The sequence below is a fragment of the Clytia hemisphaerica genome, unplaced genomic scaffold, assembly GCF_902728285.1.
Source record: "Clytia hemisphaerica strain Z4C2 unplaced genomic scaffold, Clytia hemisphaerica genome assembly, whole genome shotgun sequence".
In the NCBI taxonomy this organism is placed as follows: Eukaryota; Metazoa; Cnidaria; class Hydrozoa; order Leptothecata; family Clytiidae; genus Clytia; species Clytia hemisphaerica.
The window spans coordinates 167,756-187,709 of NW_027103871.1; the positions used below are offsets into that span (position 1 = coordinate 167,756).

General features: G+C 36.7%; 1 protein-coding gene, 1 long non-coding RNA gene and 1 pseudogene across 3 annotated transcripts in view; all 3 read right to left on the reverse strand.

Moving 5' to 3' along the window:
* Positions 1-5,244, reverse strand: part of LOC136808323 (inactive tyrosine-protein kinase transmembrane receptor ROR1-like) — a 36,046-nt gene extending 30,802 nt beyond the window's left edge. For both annotated transcript variants that reach the window (XR_010846863.1, XM_067064857.1), the window contains exons 1-2: positions 5,069-5,244; positions 24-81 (exon numbers count right to left, since the gene is read on the reverse strand). Coding sequence is in view for 1 of the 2 variants with exons in the window: in XM_067064857.1 (XP_066920958.1) it covers positions 24-81; positions 5,069-5,135 (125 nt within the window). In the remaining variant the exon portion in view is untranslated. The remainder of the gene's footprint in view (positions 1-23; positions 82-5,068) is intronic.
* The window catches only part of LOC136808326 (uncharacterized), a 103,235-nt gene that overhangs the window by 55,260 nt on the left and 28,021 nt on the right, over positions 1-19,954 (reverse strand). The gene's annotated exons all lie outside the window — the stretch shown is intronic.
* LOC136808328 (uncharacterized) lies at positions 12,065-12,814 on the reverse strand (annotated as a pseudogene).

A 19,954-nucleotide genomic window follows, 5' to 3' on the forward strand; every position in this document is an offset into this window, starting at 1 on the left:
ATTATGAGGAAATTAAATTATACCTTTGTATCGTATGTTTGACATCATCTTTATCAGTTAGATCATTCATTGAAAGCAAACCTGGAGAAAAAAATAGTGATAGAGTTTTAAAAAACAAAGTTATTCGGATAATCAAGATTTTAAATGTCTGTTTTTCTCAGAATTTATTCACCAGAATCAGCAATATCAATTTTTGCAGGAATATAACTTTGAAGAGAATTTTAGGGGTTCGATTTTTTAACTTATGGGTATTACTTTTGCAGGGTTGTCTATCTAATTTATAGGAAAAATTCATACACAAACTGAATTTTTCCCCCAGATTTCCTCGAAAGTCAAAATGTTTATCATTGAATGGGGACTAATGGAGCTATATGGCTTCAATAATTATAGATTCTGACCTTCCTATTCGAACCAATCGGACTCAAGCAAACGATTACATTTTTAATTGAAAAATTACTCTCAAATTTTTAATTCATTGCTGCTCGATCGGTTTAATAACCCAATTTTATTCCACAAGGTTGTGCCGCTCCCCGGTGGGGGGGGGGGGTACTTAGGCAAAAATGGGTGCAAGGTATGTGTGGACAGTAAGAGTTGTTTTTTTCACCCTTCAAAGTATAGAAGGGTCGGAAAATTCACGATTTTAGAAAAAGATTTTGATTTCAAGTGAAAAAATTGTAAAAAAGTCTTTCTAAGGGTACCACTTTTTTCAAAAATCGAAGAAAATTTTTCAACAAATTCTCTAAGGGTCTGTAAGGGTCACCTTTCCAGCAAAAACCAGTCTCTCTAAGGATCAGTTTTCATAGGTCCCGTTCGCACATACCCCTCACCCCCCCAACCGTAGTACCCCCCTGGGGCCACTCTGCAGAATTGTAAGTATAGTTTTCAAGGCAAAATTAAGAATGCAAATCTAGAAATTACTTCTGATAGCGGGTTACACACTTTCCGTGTATCCTTTCAAGGGCAGTTATGTTGGGGCGTATCCACGAGGCTACAGGTGAAATCCCAACTGAGGGGCTACAAACTATATTCCCATAAACCTCAAGTCGTTAATGAAGAGGTGAGGATTGGATATAATCAAACTAATCAAACTTTTTACTGATCAAACTAATAAAACTCCTATTTCTTCAAAAACTGTGAGTGTTTGATTAATTTTCTTAATTTATTAATATTAAAATCGTTCGATTAGTTCCACAAGCGCTTGATCAGGTCTGGGTTATTGTGTCAAGCGCAGCGTAATTTGATAATACTTTTCAGCACCAGAAAATAAACACCGGTCATAATTTTCCCAAACTTCAAAAACTCTTTCTAAAATCACACATTTGGCTTAGTCCACCAATCAAGTTAAAGATACTCAATCATGACCCACAGTATGGCCTGAACATACCCTAAACATTTTCATGTCCAGACGATTTAAACCAAACAGAATCAGTGTTCGAACAAATTACTTCTGATAACGCTGAACAACCGAATGCTGAACATAATTCAACGATTGAAATTCGATTGTCAAACCCAGTTGAATTTCAATCCAACGTAAAAATTCTGGATAACAGTCAATTGGTTCAATTGTAGTACGACTGTATTCAATTGTTGTTCGATTGCATTCGATTGTTCTTTGACTGTGTTCGATCGTCTTTTACTGAGTTTCATTGCTCTATTCACTAAAGGAGGCCAATTTCCCATCGTATTTCGATTGTTTTCACGGAGTCCACGGCCAGCCGGCTTGGCTATCTATGAACTGAACAGAACATTGGAAGGAACGGGGATTCAAACTGCGAATCCCTGGTTTGAGATGCTGACGCCTTTGATCACTTGGCCATCGCTCCATACAATGAGTTACTTGAATTAGTTTTTTATCTCGTATATAAATACCTTTTTATGCTTCAAATGGAATAAGAGAATGGGACTTGAAAAATTCACCATATAAATATGAGCTTAGTATAAATAATAAACCTTTTTAAAAGTTTCTTCAGGAAGTTTGAAAGCAATTTCAATTTAATAGAAAACGGGTACTTATTGAGCAGTAAAACGTCAAATTGAGAGCTTCAATGTATCATCAGTGTATAAGAATGGAAAAGATATAAAAAATGTTGCTGTATTTACAAATTTGAGGTCGACATATGACGTGCCTTTACAAAGACAAAATAATGAATACTTTGATTTCAAAACAATCATGGGTATATCCGAACTTACGGGACAACAACTTATATCCACTTCTCGCACGGAGGACCTCTATTTTTTACCTGCGCATTGACTATTTAAGAACTCAAATTTTACCAACTTTTTCGTAGAAAGTGCCAAGCCTTCTAAAGTTCTAAAACTTACGTCCCATGGTGTTTTGAATAATTGACGTCAGAATTATTATCGTTAAAAAGTCACTTCTTCGATTCCAACGTCAAATCCTTGGGGAAACGGGTGGTGGGAGAGTTAGTGCGAAGGCGCGCCACGCCCGCACAGGAAAAAAATTCTACATAATGAAAAAAACGTATCAAAATGCTTTTTCACAAAAAATAAAATTTTGCTCGTTAAAATCGGCACGAAATCCCTCTTTCTACTCGAATCAACCCCCTGGCAAAATTTCCTACTGTTTGGGCTAGCGTTACCGAAACATAACTCATTTCGTATAGTGCGCAGTAAAAAAAATATATTATAAAACAGAGTTTAAAAATCTAAAAAGATAAAGAAAAACCAATCCGAAAAGGCAACAAAATTTTAAAACAAACACAAAAAAAAATTATGATGAACTAAGAAGTAACTGTCCCAAGACTTAACTACTAACACCTGAAGGTAAGAATAAACAGAAACCCCAACTTAAAAACTGAAAATTTCTTATGTCATTTTTCATTCTATGGCCACAAATTTTGGCAATTTCTAGAGTTTTTGAAAATGTTAATTTCATTACAGTAAAAAGCGCTTTGTTATTTTTTCATAAATCCCTATAGAAGTTTTACGGCACATGTTTTTGCTTACGAGTCAAGTAAACAATTAGGCAGCATTAATCTTTGATACGCATTTCGGCGGGACGTTAGTGTGATTAACTGTATTCGCAGACAGAATCGCAGGTAAAGAAAGCAGCGTGGTTTGATATTAAAAAATCATGCAAGATCATAAATTTCAAGATGGTGGGAATTCAGACGTTCCTTGATGGCTGCTGGTATGTAACCTCAAATTCAATAGTGATATTATAAACATAATTATGCATGACATCACTTCATGATAAGGAGATATACATTTTACCATACGCAAATTTTTTTGTAAATCAGGTTTGTTTTGATTTAAATTTGTATTTTAATGACCAGCCAGGTCATTCATTTGCAGGTTTCCCGACTTCACTGTGAATAAAATTGTTTTGGGAGTTAAATGAATGCGTTTTTGCCTGCAAAAGGCAGTATAGACTTAAACTCGTATATCAAGATTACGGGATTTTGAGTCCGGGCCGACTTTACTTTCGTTTTGAGTGCTTTCATTTTTTATTTCAAGTCAACATCTTAACAACGGGGTGCTCGCCATAGTTAAGGGGTTTGTGCAAAAACTAACATGGAAAATTTTCCAAATCCATTTCAATTAATGCATAAAAATGAACTTTTCTATGTTTTTTTTTGCACTATATATTCTTCAAAATGAAAATATTTACGATTTTAAGTTCTTTTTATCAATGATTTTTTTGTACTTTGTTGACAATCTAACTCTCGCATCAAATCCCTTTCGTAGTAAATTAAAGATGAGAAAAAACCTAAGCCACGGATCACGGATTGAAACAAATATATGAAGGGGTCCGATTTTACAGCCGCCCGTCGTGAAGGCACTGAAAGGCGGGTGCCAAAAGAAGGGCTGTTGAAATGCCGAACTCATTGTGGAAATTTGATAAAAGCTGCGAAGGAGCCGCTGGGAGCAATCAGTAGAAGGACCCCTTCGTTTTGTTGCAGATTTCTATAACACTTTCTTCGGGATACTTGTCCAATTTTACATCACACGTGTGTTATGTCAATTGTCAGCATTGTATTGTTTAGAGAAAAAGATAAAGAGGTACGATCGCCTAGCTTCTAACCTGATTACCTTGAGATCGGTTACTTCCATCCGTGGGGCTAACCTGTAGCTTCAATGCAGACTGGCTGGTCATTAAAAATCAAAAGTTAAATCAAAAAATGGTAAAGTAAGCTTAGCGGTTCATTTGTTTGAATTTGTGCTTTGATGGTCAGTTCCTTTGATTGCTATGCAATTTCCTCCCTGATGCAAGTTAAAGTAAGTTAGATGACGGTTATGAAAGTGGGTGTTTTAGTTTAAACTTTATAGCGATCTTTTATATATAGCCAACCTTTTCAAGGTGGTATGCATGATATCATGAAAGAAGAACCTAACTGAAATTTGAGGGGTTTTGTCATTTTTTTACGCCAATTTCTTTTTTTTTTTTTTTTTTTCCAACTTAGGCAAGCAAAACAAACAGTCCAAGGAAATGCAGGCAGAAACACCCCCTACTCATGGGCCCCGTCAATTGGTGTGCCGGGGGTCCTGGCCCCTCCACTTTTGGTAGGAATGTTCTAGTTTTTACGAGTTACTATTAGCTGATTGAGCCAAATCAACCACAAGAAACCTGTATTCTCCCTCAATTAATCTCGTTTTAAGGTGTTTTGGGTGTAAATGTGAGGAAAAATTTTTTCCAAAAATGCCACCACCAAAAATGGATCGCCGGCCCATGTACCTCCAGAGACAACCACAGACATCAAAACAATGTGTGACTCACACATTCTTTTGGTTTTGATATAAAAAAGTCAAGGCCCCACACACAACAGCCACGATAAAATATTCTTACGTCTCCTTCCCCAATCCTCTAATTATCTCACTCAAAAAAAAAAAAACATTGAACTGCAGTGAAACTGACTATTCCAGTTAACTGGAAATATTTTCTTGAGTTAATCTAAGTATTACACGAGCAAGGCTGATATGAGATTGTTTATTCCCCCCAAATTGTTTGCCCTCCTCTTTTTCCTCTCTAACTATGAGATTTGTTTATTCCTGTTTGAAGTGTTTGCCAAACTCCTGAAAACAAGATTTAACACGAGTTAAAACATACCTTTAAACATTACCAATGAAAACAAAACAAGATGGAATTTCCTCATTTTCACAATCTTAAAGTCCATCAACTCAATGCTATTATAAAATCAATCATTTTTTAAATTCTTTAGTGTTTATAACTTTGCTTTTCCCTACTCTTATTCTTTTTTTCTTTGGGATCTTGTGTTTACAACTGAGATGTCAAATTTGTTAAAGATTTTCGGGTTTCCGGACTTGATTCAATAATCGATTAACACATTTCCCGGGGGTCGCAAAAATAGAACTTTAGGAAGTTGTCGAACTTACACGCACAATATAAAATTCAAAAATAAGTTAAAATCTTCAAAGAAAAAATGTACTTATTTTTTGATATTATGTATTTTCTACTTCACAAAAATACAAGTATTTCATAGAAATTAAAACTCGTAGAACTTTCTGATTACCCCCGTCTTTTGTAAGTTTTTAGATGCAGACAATCGATCGACGGGGGATTCCGTACGTTATGGATGTCGAATCCGGATAGGTTAAGCAGCCGGCCGGAGGCACTAAATAAACAATAAGGCAAACAAGAATAATCTTTCCCGACCACCTCATCAATAATTGAATTTTTAAATTTGCAGAGACGGAGCTAAATGACTGAATATTAAATGAATGAATGAAAAAGGAGACAAATTGTCGTGGAATAGAAATTATGATTGACAGTTTGACCACGTGACCAGTAGGGTCACGTGGATATATAAATAGCGCGACATTTGTAATTTATGATTAGTACGAAACTAGACAGAGAAGAAGAAACATCTAATAGACATATACAGTCCTCCCACTTATTTCGTTTCGGACATTTGGTCCACCGAACCGGATATGAATCTGGTATAAAAGTTTTTTTAAAGAACTTTTATTGAATTATCGTTGTTGAACTTGACCGACTTGGAATGATTTGGAATTGATTTGAATAAATAATTATTGAACATGTGCTGCTGAACCTGAACTTATTGGACACTGATTTATGGATTTGATTGGAAATTTAATGAAACATTTATTGATTGAACTTATGCTGTTGAACTTGGAACTCACACGGATAAGATTTATGGATTTACATTTGATTTGGAAACTTTTGAGATTTAGATTGTATCGAAAATTGGAGAAGTTTGGATACAAATTCACGAATAATTCCTATCCGTCATTGGGGAATATATCGTCACACAATTTGATTTGAGATTTGAGGATACAAATTTACGAATAATTCCTATCCGTCATTGGGGGATATATCGTCATACAAATTGATTTGAGATTTGAGGATACACATTTACGAATAATTCCTATCCGTCATTGGGGGGATATATCGTCACACATTTGATTTGAGATTTGAGGATACAAATTCACGAATAATTCCTACCCGTCATTGGGGAATATATCGTCATACATTGATTTGAGATTTGAATTGAAAACCTTTGAGACTTATATAGATTGTATTGAAAATTGCGGAAAACTTTGGATACAAATTTACGAATAATTCCTATCCGTCATTGGGGAATATATCGTCACACATTTGATTTGAGAATTTGATCTTTACATATTTGATTTAGGATTTGAGAACTTTGGAGTTACACATGATTTGGATACTTCAGACTTGATTGAGAATTTGAGATTTACGACTTTTAACGAACGGGAACAAAGTTTGATATTTTCTCGGCCCCATTGGAAATTTGGCCCCTACGACTAAAGAATATATCGAAAATTGGTTACTTGAACGTTGAGAATTGTACGTATTTAGAAAGCAAGACATTTGAATCGTCAAAATTGGGAAACTTTACTGGAATTGGAGATTTGTTTGGGAAAACGTCGAACTTTAGAATCTTTTTTGCTGGAACTTTGAAAGAAGTTTACTTTGGAAATTATTGAGAGATTCTGTAAAAGGAGACTTGTGTTTACGCAAGAAAACATTTTCAAAAAATTCCTCTGAAATTTTTTTCGAACACATGGAACTTTGTTGTTTACGAGAGAGAGATATTTAATTTACAGAATGAATAACAAATCAATAGAATGACGTCAAAAGGGCGTATTTGTATTTAGACCTCACCTGCTTTATGAACGTTTTATGAACTAGGATTTACTCGATTTATTAGAACATTTGTTACACTTTTTATAGGAACTTAGATTATTTTGGCAGGGTGAGTGTTGTGATTTATATTTTCGGGGGGAATGTCGTGGAATAGAAATTATGATTGACAGTTTGACCACGTGACCAGTAGGGTCACGTGGATATATAAATAGCGCGACATTTGTAATTTATGATTAGTACGAAACTAGACAGAGAAGAAGAAACATCTAATAGACATATACAGTCCTCCCACTTATTTCGTTTCGGACACAAATTAATAAAAAACGATAAACAGACAAAGTTGCAATGCGATAAAAGCAACACTAACAATGTGCTAGATTTTCCTCTCTTTTTAGCTTATAATCTTATAATCTTTTCGCACGCCTTAAATCTGCAGGACATAACCTTTTCTATTCATCAAGAGCAGCCACCCGCGGATTTTTTCAAAATATCTGTTATTTTTTTCCAGGAGAAGGAGTTTTCCCCGGGGGGGGAGTACTACCCTTGCCGAACAACGGGGGTGCTCCGCTGAGGTTCGACAAATGGACCTTACGTGGGTCTCGTTTTTTCAAAATTTTTGCCGAAACCGAGGCCGAAACTTGCGCAAAAAAGTGACCCTGAATGGGACTGAAATTCCAAGATTTTCTCAAATTTTCTACTTTTCCCCAAAATTTTCCAAGAAAAGCACCCTACGAGGGACTGTTAGGGTTCTATTTTGGTGTTTTTGCAACCCTACCTGGGACTTGCGGAGGGTAAAAAAGGTACTCGGCCGTTGTCCAGCGGTACATCCCCATAACCAACCGCCGCCAGGTTTCGCGATGTTTTGCGGCAACCCACCGGCAATCAAATTCTTTTCATTAGAATAATTTACCGCTGCAGCCGGGTTTTGTGGTGTTTTGCGGCAACCCGCCGGTAATCAAAATATTTTCATTTCAAACCCGCGGCAGCGGAGACTGGCAACTCTACCGACTGTTAACTCTTTTCGGCAAAAAAAACCGTTTGCGAATTTTCTTCTTCGGCTTTGGGCTTTTTTCTTAGATAGTTATTCGTCTTAGACTATAGCATATTCTACGGCGGGTTTTGCATTTAATTTAGACTTTATGATTAAGCTTAGAAATATATTGCGGTATTTAGCGGGTTTCCGCCGGTATTTGTATATTACCGGCGGCGGCGGAGGGTTTTGCATTTAGACTTTTTGATTGAGCTTAGAAATATATTGCGGTATTCCACGGGTTTCCGCCGGTATTCGTATATTACCGGCAGTGGCGGAGGGTTTTGCATTTAGACTTTTTGATTGAGCTTAGAAATATATTGCGGTATTTAGCGGGTTTCCGCCGGTATTCGTATATTATTGGCGGCGGCGGCGGGTTTCGAATTTAGACTTTATGATTGAGCTTAGAAATATATTGCGGTAATCCACGGGTTTGCGCCGGTATTCGTATATTACCGAGTTTATGTATCGGAGGATATCGAGGGTGCCGGTAAGTGAAATGATACAAAACAAAGTCGATAGTCAATGTACGGCTCTATGTCGCCTTTGCTCACCTAAACAGACGACGGTATTTTGGTGTTTTTACCGTCGTCGAGCAAAGTGGACAGTGATTTTGGAGACATGTCAACTTTGCTTTATACCGTCCCCCTCGATTTATGTCGAAACATAAACTCGGTATATTACCGGCAGCGGCGGCGGGAGGGTTTATTTAAACAATAGATCCAAGAAAAATTCATAGTAAACACAGCGGTAAATAATTCAAAATCTGTGGTATACTCCCTCCAGAATCCAGGAGTCGCCTTCAGAATTTTCAAATGATCTGTTCTTCAAATCCACCAATCCAAGAATACCTTGGGAAAATACCACGTCCCATTTTCCAGGTCCCTCTCCTTCGGAAAATCCAGGAGCCAAGGGGGTAAGGGGGACAAAGTTTTTCAACCTCTAATAACATTTTTCTATTTGGCTAACCCTTACCAAATACCAGACTTTAAAACTCCGAACATGTCCAATTTTTTTCTCATTTCGTATTCAAATACAATGTGAAGTTATCATCTGTAAGTAAAGTTATATGGGGGTTCAAGCAAAGAGAATATAAAAACATATATATTCTCTTTGGTTGAAGGGGTTACCCGATTCCACAATTCTGCCAATTATTTCCCTGATTTCTATCAAACCGTCTCAATGTTTAGAAAAAGGGGTTACACGCGCTCCAGAACGCTTAAGTACGTTCCTTCCTCCGCTCTGTTTGCGTTGCAAATAATACTGAGGTGATCCAGGATAATCACGACGATCGGCGAAAAATTTAAGGCCAGTGAAAATACGTTATTTTATTGGTTGAAACTCACTAGCCTGTTACATTTTTCGGACGTTTTCGTGATTATGCCGATTTGCTAGTTAGCCTCGCAAATATTTAGACTGTAGAGTCTTGAGAAGCACTAGCGAAAGGTGAAAACAACAGCATTTTAATTGGATATTCTTTTTGCAGGAAATCTGTTAGGCAAAACTAGAGTGCCTTTTCTGGGTAAATATGTCGGGGGAAAGTGACAAAAATTATAAGAATTAAGGCGACGACATTTTTCCCAGTTGAAGAAACTTTTATTTACCTGGTTTTTTATCCACAGATTTTCAACTGTGCTGATGAGTCCCAATAAGGACGTTGCTTTCTGTCGCCCAAATCTCCTGAGTGAATATAGTTGGATTGAAATTCTTATTTCTTCACATAAAAGCTGCGGAAACTTTTTCGTTAGGATAGTAGAAGTATCATTGATCGTAGCTGGGAGGCCTGTCTACTCTGTTCGTGTGGTTTCGAAGTATTGCAATTAGTTAAAACGAACAATAATATAGAAACAGCTGGGTACTTTTGTAGATGCAAAATCTGGTCACAGAATTCTATTGGCTGTTAAACAATTGTTGAAATCACGTGATATTATTGTTTTGATTGGGAGTGCGCGAATCTGATTGGCTACCTTATCAACGGCTTTTTTGGCACGAAATTCAAACCAAATGTGAACAAATTCAAACTGGGTCAAAAATACCATACTCTCAATGAGTAGTTTCTGATGGGATTTTTGCTTATGTGGTGTAAGCTTGAATAGAGAGTATGGATTTCCAGACTACCTTGATCGAATTAATATTTTTCATTTTTTTCTATTTCAGTAGCGGGTATTAGATAAGACATAACTCAAGAAAATTTAAGTCCTTAGATAAAGATAGCCAATAAAATTACAAATGTTAATAACTCGTGATAGAGCTTGAAGTGTATTTACTTGTTAAGAAAATTTATTGAGAGTAGAACATTCCAACATTCATTAAAAACCTCTGGACCATGGTAAATTAAATTTCTAAAGCCGCCCTCTAATAAGCGGCTCATCCAAAGTTACCAAAATTACAGGCGTTTATTTGAGAAGGTAAATAATCTCGTTAAAGTAAGACAGTAAAGGCAAAAAAAGTTCCCGTTCACAATATGAGATTTACCATAGCTGGAGAATTTTCTAATAATCGCCCATTGAGTCTAAATCGAGCATAAATATCGTCTTAATTTAAGATTTTACGAAATATCAATCCAGCGTTCGGCGTGCAAACAAGGTATTAGGTTGATTTAGATTCGACGACGCGAACTTGTAAACAACGCCATTATATCAGGGGAAACCCCAAAAGTACTGGGACGAGACAAATCTCAATGCATCGAAAAATTCATCTCGCGTACACAACACAAAAAAGGCCTTTTTCACGTTGTCTTCGATCTGACGAGGCGTAAAGAAAATTTGTGAAATTTTTTCAAGAAAAATGGAACAAGCAAGCAAAAAAAAGTAAGAATCTTATTTTTAAATTAACTGTAATGTAATATCTTTGTACTTTATAAACAGAATTTCTTACTTCTGTACTATTAAAGCAATATTTTCAAAAAAAATTGGTTTGTTTACAAAAAGTTCTTCGAAAGTACAAGTTCAAAAGAATTGAAATCTTGTGTTTTTGTTTATAATTTTCTAGCAATTCTGCTTGAAATTAACAAACTTTCCTTCCATATTTTATAGGACTATGCAATGGACAGAGGGAAAGGAAGTCATGTTGATGCGAGAGGTGATTGGTAAAAGCGTACTTGTACACAAATCTGGAACCCAGGAGAGAAGTAATGGATGGCAGAAAGTTGCTGATACTTTAAACAAATTTGATGGTTTTAATCTTACCGATCGTGCAGTCAGAGATAAAATTACTGGACTAATCAAAAGGTTTAGACCTATAATAAACAGAAACATTCAATATACTGGTTTGGGTGGTGATGAACCAACTGAACATGAAGTTTTAGTTGAAGAAGTCATAAACATTTCCGATGATACTGCCCAAAAAGCCAAGGAAGCTGTCGCTGAAGCTGGTGAAAAAGAACGGAATGACAGAGATGCAGCCATGGAGGTGAGACGTTTAGCCATGGAACATAGAGCTGAAACTGCTGAAAGAAAGAAGACAGACCAAATGAAAGATAAACCACCAAAACGTTCGAGCTCAGATACTGTAGAATTTTTGAGAGAAAAATTGAAATATGATCAAGAAAATCGTCAAAAGGACAGAGAACTTCAAGATAATCAAACAACCATGCAAAATCAACTTTTGGCAAATTTATTGCAATCAAATCAACAGATGATGGCTCAACAAGCCTTACTTATGGAAGAACTTTTGAAACGACAACAAAAAGACTAAAAATTGGACACTCAGATACTTTTTTTGCTCACATCCATTTTGAAGAAGGGTATAGAGATTTTATCTTGTGTTTGTATATAGAAAAAAGAAAAAGTTTTTATTTTTTGTAGATTTTTTATCCTTTTATGTAACTTTCTTGAAACTTTTTTGCACACTGGTTGTGTAAAATATTTTATAAAAAATAAATTTTACAATGTCAATTACTTTCTGTTTGAAAAATTCGACCAAATTGTTTATTGAAAATAGTCTCTGATGCCAGGTGGATCTATTCCAAATGCTTCTGAAATTTGGTTTCCATACAAACAAGTGTGTGCATTTTGAAGGATTGAGCAAACTATATAAACTTTTCCAACTGGACTCATGCCGATTCTTTGCATTTTTTTGAAGTCAATAAATTTGAAATAGTTCGAAACCAATCCAAACAACCACTCCACAGTCACTCTAACTGCACTCATATCTTTGTTGTAAGCTTTTTGATCTACAGTCAAAGCAGCACCTCTATAAGGAGCTTGCAAATGCACACTCAGTGGATATGCAGGGTCACCATATATACAAAGAGGGGTGTTATTGTACCAAGCATGCTGCTGTAGTTGGTTTAGCAATCCCTAATCTGCCAACATGAAGCTATCGTGCCTTCTTCCTTCGTATGGCCCTGCTAAATTACCAATCATTCCGTTTGGCAAAGTTACATTTTGAAATTTCAGGGCATGAGCCCTTTTGTGACCATTGTAGACTTGCCTCTGGTGTTGTTTAGGCCTAGCAATCCTTCTTGCAGTTCCATCGACAAAGCCAAAACAGGTTTGCAAAGGAGCTCCTTTCTCGTGAATTGCATCTGCATACAATTGTAGTTGAGCTGGTGCTAACATGGGTTGGTTCCAATCGTTCAGTCTATGAGCATGCTGGGCATAGATGTGGTCTATCATTGTGTTATAAATTAGACAAGTCTCAGTCATATTTCTACCAAACATAGTGGCCATATCCGAGTAGCGAGTAGGAAAGGCCAATCTTTTTAACATGATACACAAGGCCTCGATATCTTTGCATACAGTCCCTTGAATGCAGGTAATTTTCTCTGGTATGTTGAAAACATCCAAGAGGGTATAAAGATCATTTTTCCCAAAACGAAAATCAATAAAACTCTGCTCATCATCAATCATGCCTATGTCAAATCTTTCATATTTCCAATAAGGATAAATGGCTTTTGATTTATTTGCATCATAAAGCAAAACAAACTCTTCTGCGTCAATTACGTCTTCAGCATAGGCTGCAAGAATTTGCTCACGAACAGCTCTCAAACTGTGATTTGTCGCCATTTTGTTTGTTTATATTTTGGCGCGCTTTCGTATTTTTTCTAAATCAAATTTTTCAAAAAGACAACGCAAACTTACTATGACGTCACGCGTGTTGTATAGCCGTCCGCGTTGTCGCATCTAAATCAACATATTTCAAATCAGTGAAGCTCAAAGTTTCTGAGCGATAGATAATCCCGGGGCCACTCAATGGCTTTTGATAGATAAGATTGCGCTGATAATCAAACTTGGGAGGTAATTTTACGTTATTAATGTAGTTTCATAAACTTTAAATTAAAATAAAATTCATTGTTTTGTTGTTTTCATTTTTTGTTGTTTTTTAAAAACGAAAGGGAAAATATCCAGTCTGCTTCACTTGATTCAGCGACATCAAATTCATCAGGAAGCAAATTTCAGCCAGAAATGTCTACGCGATGGATTGATAAGAATGGTCGAAATACACTTGTTGCTGCAGGGACAGAAGGGACTAAAGCTTATGAGCCTCCCTCTAATGATCCAAAAGAAAAATCGGAATGTATATTTGAAACTGGGAGTTTCTAAACATCGACCAGAAATGGCGACCACGACCAGCGACCACGACCGGCGACCAGATAAATTTGGGTTATCGAGTTTACCTGCTCTCTCCACCGTAGAGAGCATCCAAATCAAGTCCTGATGTGGCTTTCAAATGAACCACTGAGCACGCGGCTGAGAATTACTCTAGCTAGAGAATACTAAAAGTGACTTTTGACGTTACCAGTCATTTTCTAGACAAAGTGACACTTTTTGACAAAAATATTGACATGGTAGTTAAGTGTGATGGCTGTAAACTTTATTACACCAAATATTTTAATTGTACAGAATGAGATGCCTTTAGTATGAATAGATAGAAATTGTCAGTAGGAAAAAGCTGGGAAGGCCAGTTTTAGAGATATCAATTCATCAATTATTCTATTGTCCTTACATTGTCAAAATGACTTATTTTGACAAAATAATGATCTCATGATCAAATATAAAGCTTCCTAAACAAATTCCAGCACAAATTTTGTCACTAATTAATTTGATGCCGAAAATACAAAAGGATAGAAATTGACACTCTATTCAAGCTCCAAGAGCGTTGAAATGGCTGCTCTACACGTTTTGCACGTGGCTTTATAATCACTGTAGGTGAGACAGGGATGAGCTTTACTTTTCAATTCGATAAATAAATGATCATAAGAGAAAGACTCTACGGTGGAGAAAGAGGAAAAACTCGATAACCCAAATTTATCTGGTCGCCGGTCGTGGTCGCTGGTCGAGGTCGCCATTTCTGGTCGATGTTTAGAAACTCCCTTTGAAACTAGATATAGCTTACACTAACTGCCACCTTTGAAACAATATGTTTAAATATTATTACTATTATTTATTTATTTACTTATTTTTATCCTTTTATTTCTAGACGATGGAACCTTTTATTTTAGGGAAGTCGATTTTATGATGAAAAAAAAAGTTCTGTAATGGGAGATTAACTTTCTTTAAAAATGGCAATTACAAGACAATAATTCGGCGTGCATGGGGAATAAAATATAAGCATAAAGTTTGGTTACATGGAGAAATAAATGTGAAGATTTTCTTTTTTTCTAAAAATACCAATGTAAAGAATCTATCTAAATAAATAAAAATGATGGGTTAGTTTTAAAAATGACAATATAAACAATATCCATCCAAATAAAAATGAGCTAAGCGGTTTTTCTATATGCAATAAATCTAAATAAGTACAAATCACAACAATGACTCCTTTATAACTGCTTTAAACTGCATCCCATTAAACGAACCCTCCCCAATTTCTTGCTGGTTATCTTGTAAAATATATATAGGGATAAGTATCAAGAATCTTAGTGCGGAAATGGGAATCTTATACAAAACAACGGTACCACTGGAGTTTTTAATGATTCAAAATGGAAATCCTGATTAGCAAAAGGTATATCAAGATCGGTGAAGTTTGATATTGAAGATTGATTTATTACCTTGTTGCCCATTTCTGACGGCTTATTAGCAGACGCCCACACTAAAAAGCTTAAGAGCCATTTCTTTTTAAATCTTCAGAATAAAGAAAGTGTGATACCTCACCCTCCTAATGATTGTAAGGGATCGTTTAGGCTAGAGCTGTTGTGCTAGCAATTTTAACTGGAACCATTTGAGCTACAAAAACATTGATTGAACTTGATCGAACTACGATATAAGTAATCAAACTTTAATCAAACTGAAGATTTTCCGGTAAAGTTCGATTACTGTTCAATCAGGTTCAGTAATTAAACACCTAACCGTTCGATTTCGTTCGATGAAATTTGATGGTTCGATAACGAAAATTGGTTTGATAGGGTTCGGTTGACACCACCTGGGCTGGCATCGGGGAGGAAAAGCTAGAACTTTTTCTCAACCAAACTCATTGAACACGAACACCAATCAAACTTCATCAGATAAAAAACTGACTATTTGTCACAACTGGTTAACATTTAACATATAACTATCTGGTGAAAAAAGGAAAAAAAGTCATACCTGTGCTGTTTGTAGTTTTAGTGAAGAAGAGGGCTATGTGTTGATGTTTGCTGTTAGTGCTGTTATTGATATTGATTGTGGAAAATTGACTCTTTTTGTACTACTTACTGAGCATTATCAATTTATTGGTGCATTCACTAACTACACAAACATAAAATACTTAGTAGTAAACGAATAATAAACCTCTTTAAATACTCTACAAAAGACCAGAAAATATGATAAAGATTTATACAGCAGCAGCAAGCTTCAAAAGAAAAGTATGAAGTTAGATACCTTACAAAATTCGACCTTTCAATTGGATGGTTCAATTTGACAAATCAACCCTTCAATTTGTCAATTCGACCCTTCAATTTGACAAATCGAACCTTCAATTTGACAAATCGACCCTTCAATTTGACAAATCGACCCTTCAATTTGTCTAATCGAACCTTCAATTTGTCAATTCGACCCTTCAATTTGACAAATCGACCCTTCAATTTGTCAAATCGAACCTTCAATTTGTCAATTCGACCCTTCAATTTGACAAATCGACCCTTCAATTTGACAAATCGACCCTTCAATTTGACAAATCGACCCTTCAATTTGACAAATCGACCCTTCAATTTGTCAATTCGACCCTTCAATTTGACAAATCGACCCTATTTGACAAATTGATCCTTCAATTTGATGGTCGGCTTGTCAATTTGACAAATCGACCCTTCAATTTGTCAATTTGACCCTTCAATTTGACAGTCGGCTTGTCAATTTGACAAATCGACTCTTCAATTTGACGCTAGTCCCAGTCCCTCTTTAAAAGAGATTTAGTCTAGTTCTCCATGTATCTTGCCTATTAGATTAAGGAGATAATGATTTTTATGTATTTTTCTTATTCCCCATAGTCCCTCTTTCCCCATATTTCCTCTCTCCCCATATTCCCTCTTTCCCCATGTTCCCTCTCTCCCCATATTCCCTTTCTCCCCATATTCCCTCTCTCCCCATATTCCCGTATTCCCATATTCCCTTTCTCCCCATATTCCCGTATTCCCTTTCTTCCCATATTCCCTCTCTTCCCATATTCCCTCTATCCCCATATTCCCTTTATTCCCATATTCCCTTTCTCCCCATATTCCCATATTCCCGTATTCCCGTATTCCCTTTCTCCCTATATTCCCATATTCCCATATTCCCTTTCTTCCCATATTCCTTCTCTCCCAATATTCCCATATTCCCATATTCCTTCTCTCCCAATATTCCCGTATTCCCATAATCCCTGTCTCCCCACATTCCCGTATTCCCATATTCCCTTTCTCCCGATAATCCCATATTCCCGTATTCCCTTTCTCTCAATATTCCCATATTCCCTTTCTCCCCATATTCCCGTATTCCCTTTCTCCCCATATTCCCATATTCCCGTATTCCCTTTCTCCCCATATTCCCTGTCTCCCCATATTCCCGTATTCCCATATTCCCATATTCCCGCATTCCCATATTCCCTTTCTCCCCATATTCCTATACTCCCTTTCTCCTCATAATTCCCATTTTTCCTTAAATCCCTTATTAAGGGAATAGACAATATTACCAGCTGATACTACTCGTGTTATGCATAAGTGTTAAAATTGCTTTCAAAAAATACAGTCTAACACCCCATCTCTCCCGAATCAGAGCTCAAATCAGCCTTTTTTCGAATAAACGCCCCCTTCGATGGGGCATTTATTGAATTTTTTTTTTCAAAAAGGGGCACGTTTATTCGAGGGGGCGTTTAACAGAAGGGGCGAAGACAGTAGATTCTCCTTAACTCGGACACCCAATCCAAGAGGAATCGAAAATCGTTATATAGTTATTGAGAGTTCGAGAGAGTTTGGTAGAGGGTTTTTTTTCCCTTACCCCCTTACCCCCTTTCAATAATGATCTGATTGTCAATTAAGTGACACCCGCTAGTTCACTTAAGCGACACCCACTAGTTCACTTAAGCGACACCCACTAGTTCACTTAAGCGACACCTACAAGTTCATTTACGCGACACCAACTAGTTCACTTAAGCGACACCTACTAGTTCACTTACGCGACACCTACTAGTTCACTTAAGCGACACCTACTAGTTCACTTAAACGACACCTACTAGTTCACTTAAGCGACACCTACTAGTTCACTTAAGCGACACCTACAAGTTCATTTAAGCGACACCAAACCTTACAAGTTCATTTAAGCGACACCCACTAGTTCACTTAAGCGACACCTACTAGTTCACTTAAGTGACACCTACTAGTTCACTTAAGCGACACCTACTAGTTCACTTAAAAGACACCTACAAGTTCATTTAAGCGACACCAAACCTTACAAGTTCATTTAAGCGACACCCACTAGTTCACTTAAGCGACACCAAACCTCATAAGTTCACTTAAGCGACACCTACAAGTTCACTTAAGCGACACCTACTAGTTCACTTAAAAGACACCTACAAGTTCATTTAAGCGACACCAAACCTTACAAGTTCATTTAAGCGACACCCACTAGTTCACTTAAGCGACACCAAACTTTACAAGTTCACTTTGCTGGCTTGGATGATCTGCTGGCTTACCCAAGCCTCGCAGCAATTTTAGCTAGTTCCGGACCATCGCGCCATATTCATAGCGGCTATATCGTCCAGGATAGATTCATTTCTCTGGCGGGCTTGCAGTTGCACAGTTGCACCCAAATTTCATATCACTGAGATGTTGTTTGAGATGTTGTCACAAGGGAGTTTTGTACAAACACAACGTCAATAAAATCAAATGTAATGCAATGCTTCGCCGCCAGGAAAAAGTTCTTGCGGCTCTGACGATATCTCTATTCGTTTTGTAAAACCAATATCGGAATTCATCACATCGCCACTTGTCAATATCATCAATAACTGCATTGATAAGAAAATCTTCCCTCGACAATGGAAAATTGCTCGCGTATGCCCTATTCCGAAAATCGACCTACCTATCAAAATCAAAGACTATCGCCCAATATCGGTACTCCCTGTGCTCTCGAAAGTCTTTGAACGAGTTATCTTGCATCAGCTCTGTAAATTTACTGAAGATAAAGCTCTCTATCGTCAAACGCAGTCCGGGTTTCGTAAAGGACATTCTACAACTACCTTACTGATCAAGCTTCGAGATGACATCAAGAAAGCAATGAGCAAAAGTGAAGTAACTCTTTCCATTCTAATTGATTACTCCAAAGCCTTTGACACAATAGACCATCTTAATCTCTTGTTGAAACTTCGAGAAATGAATTTTTCTTCTGATTCTCTACAAATCCTATCGAGCTATTTATTGGAGAGGAGACAGTATGTACAGGTTGAGGATAAAACCTCTTCATTAAAACCTATGTATTTTGGAGTTCCACAGGGTAGTATATTAGGCCCTGTGTTATTCAACCTTTATGTCGTCGAGCTTTCAGATCAAGTAACATCATCCAGTATTCAATACGCTGACGATACCACCCTTTACCGTCACTGTAAACTCAAGGACTTGCAGGAAACCATCAAGGATATGGAGAAGGATGTTGAGAACCTTCAGTCGTCAAAAGACAGTAACCTACTATTTAATAGTGACAAACTACAACTCATCATTTTTCATTCTCAACGCTTGAGGAATTTTCCAAAAAATCAAAGCCAACTATTCCGCTGCTCTGGCCGATCAATCGAGCACAAAACCTACGTTAAACTGCTTGGTGTCTATCTTGATCATAACTTAACATGGTCAACACATATCAACGAAATCATCAAATCCTCTCAAGGAACATTACGAGCACTACGAAAATTCAGTCGCTTTACTCCATTTCATGTTCGCAAGACTCTGGCTGAAACGATGATATTATCCGAGCTTAACTACAGCAATGTTGTCTATGCGCAAATTCCAAAGTACCAAGTAGAACGTCTTCAAAAGATCCAAAACATTGCAGCTGGGTACGTGCTTTCTCGATTCGCTACTTTAAATGACGTAATTCAACTAAAATGGCTACCAGTCAAAGAGTACATCGAACTTAACACTGCTAAAATTGTTCACAAGTCACGTCGAGATAAAAATCATCCCAGTTATCTAAATGCAGAATTCTCTAACCCTAGTAAGAAGCTTCGCTGTACACTCAAAGAACCAATGATCAAAGTTGTTAATGATGGTACATTTCAATGTCAAGCTCGTTGGTATGATGATCTGCCAGAAAGCATAAAATCTTTAAAGACTCTAGAAGAATTTAATAAAGAAGCTAAAAATATTATTTTGATAAAGCATTAGCCAGGGTTTTATCCCTGTGATTATAATTAGCATTATAAATATTTTGTTA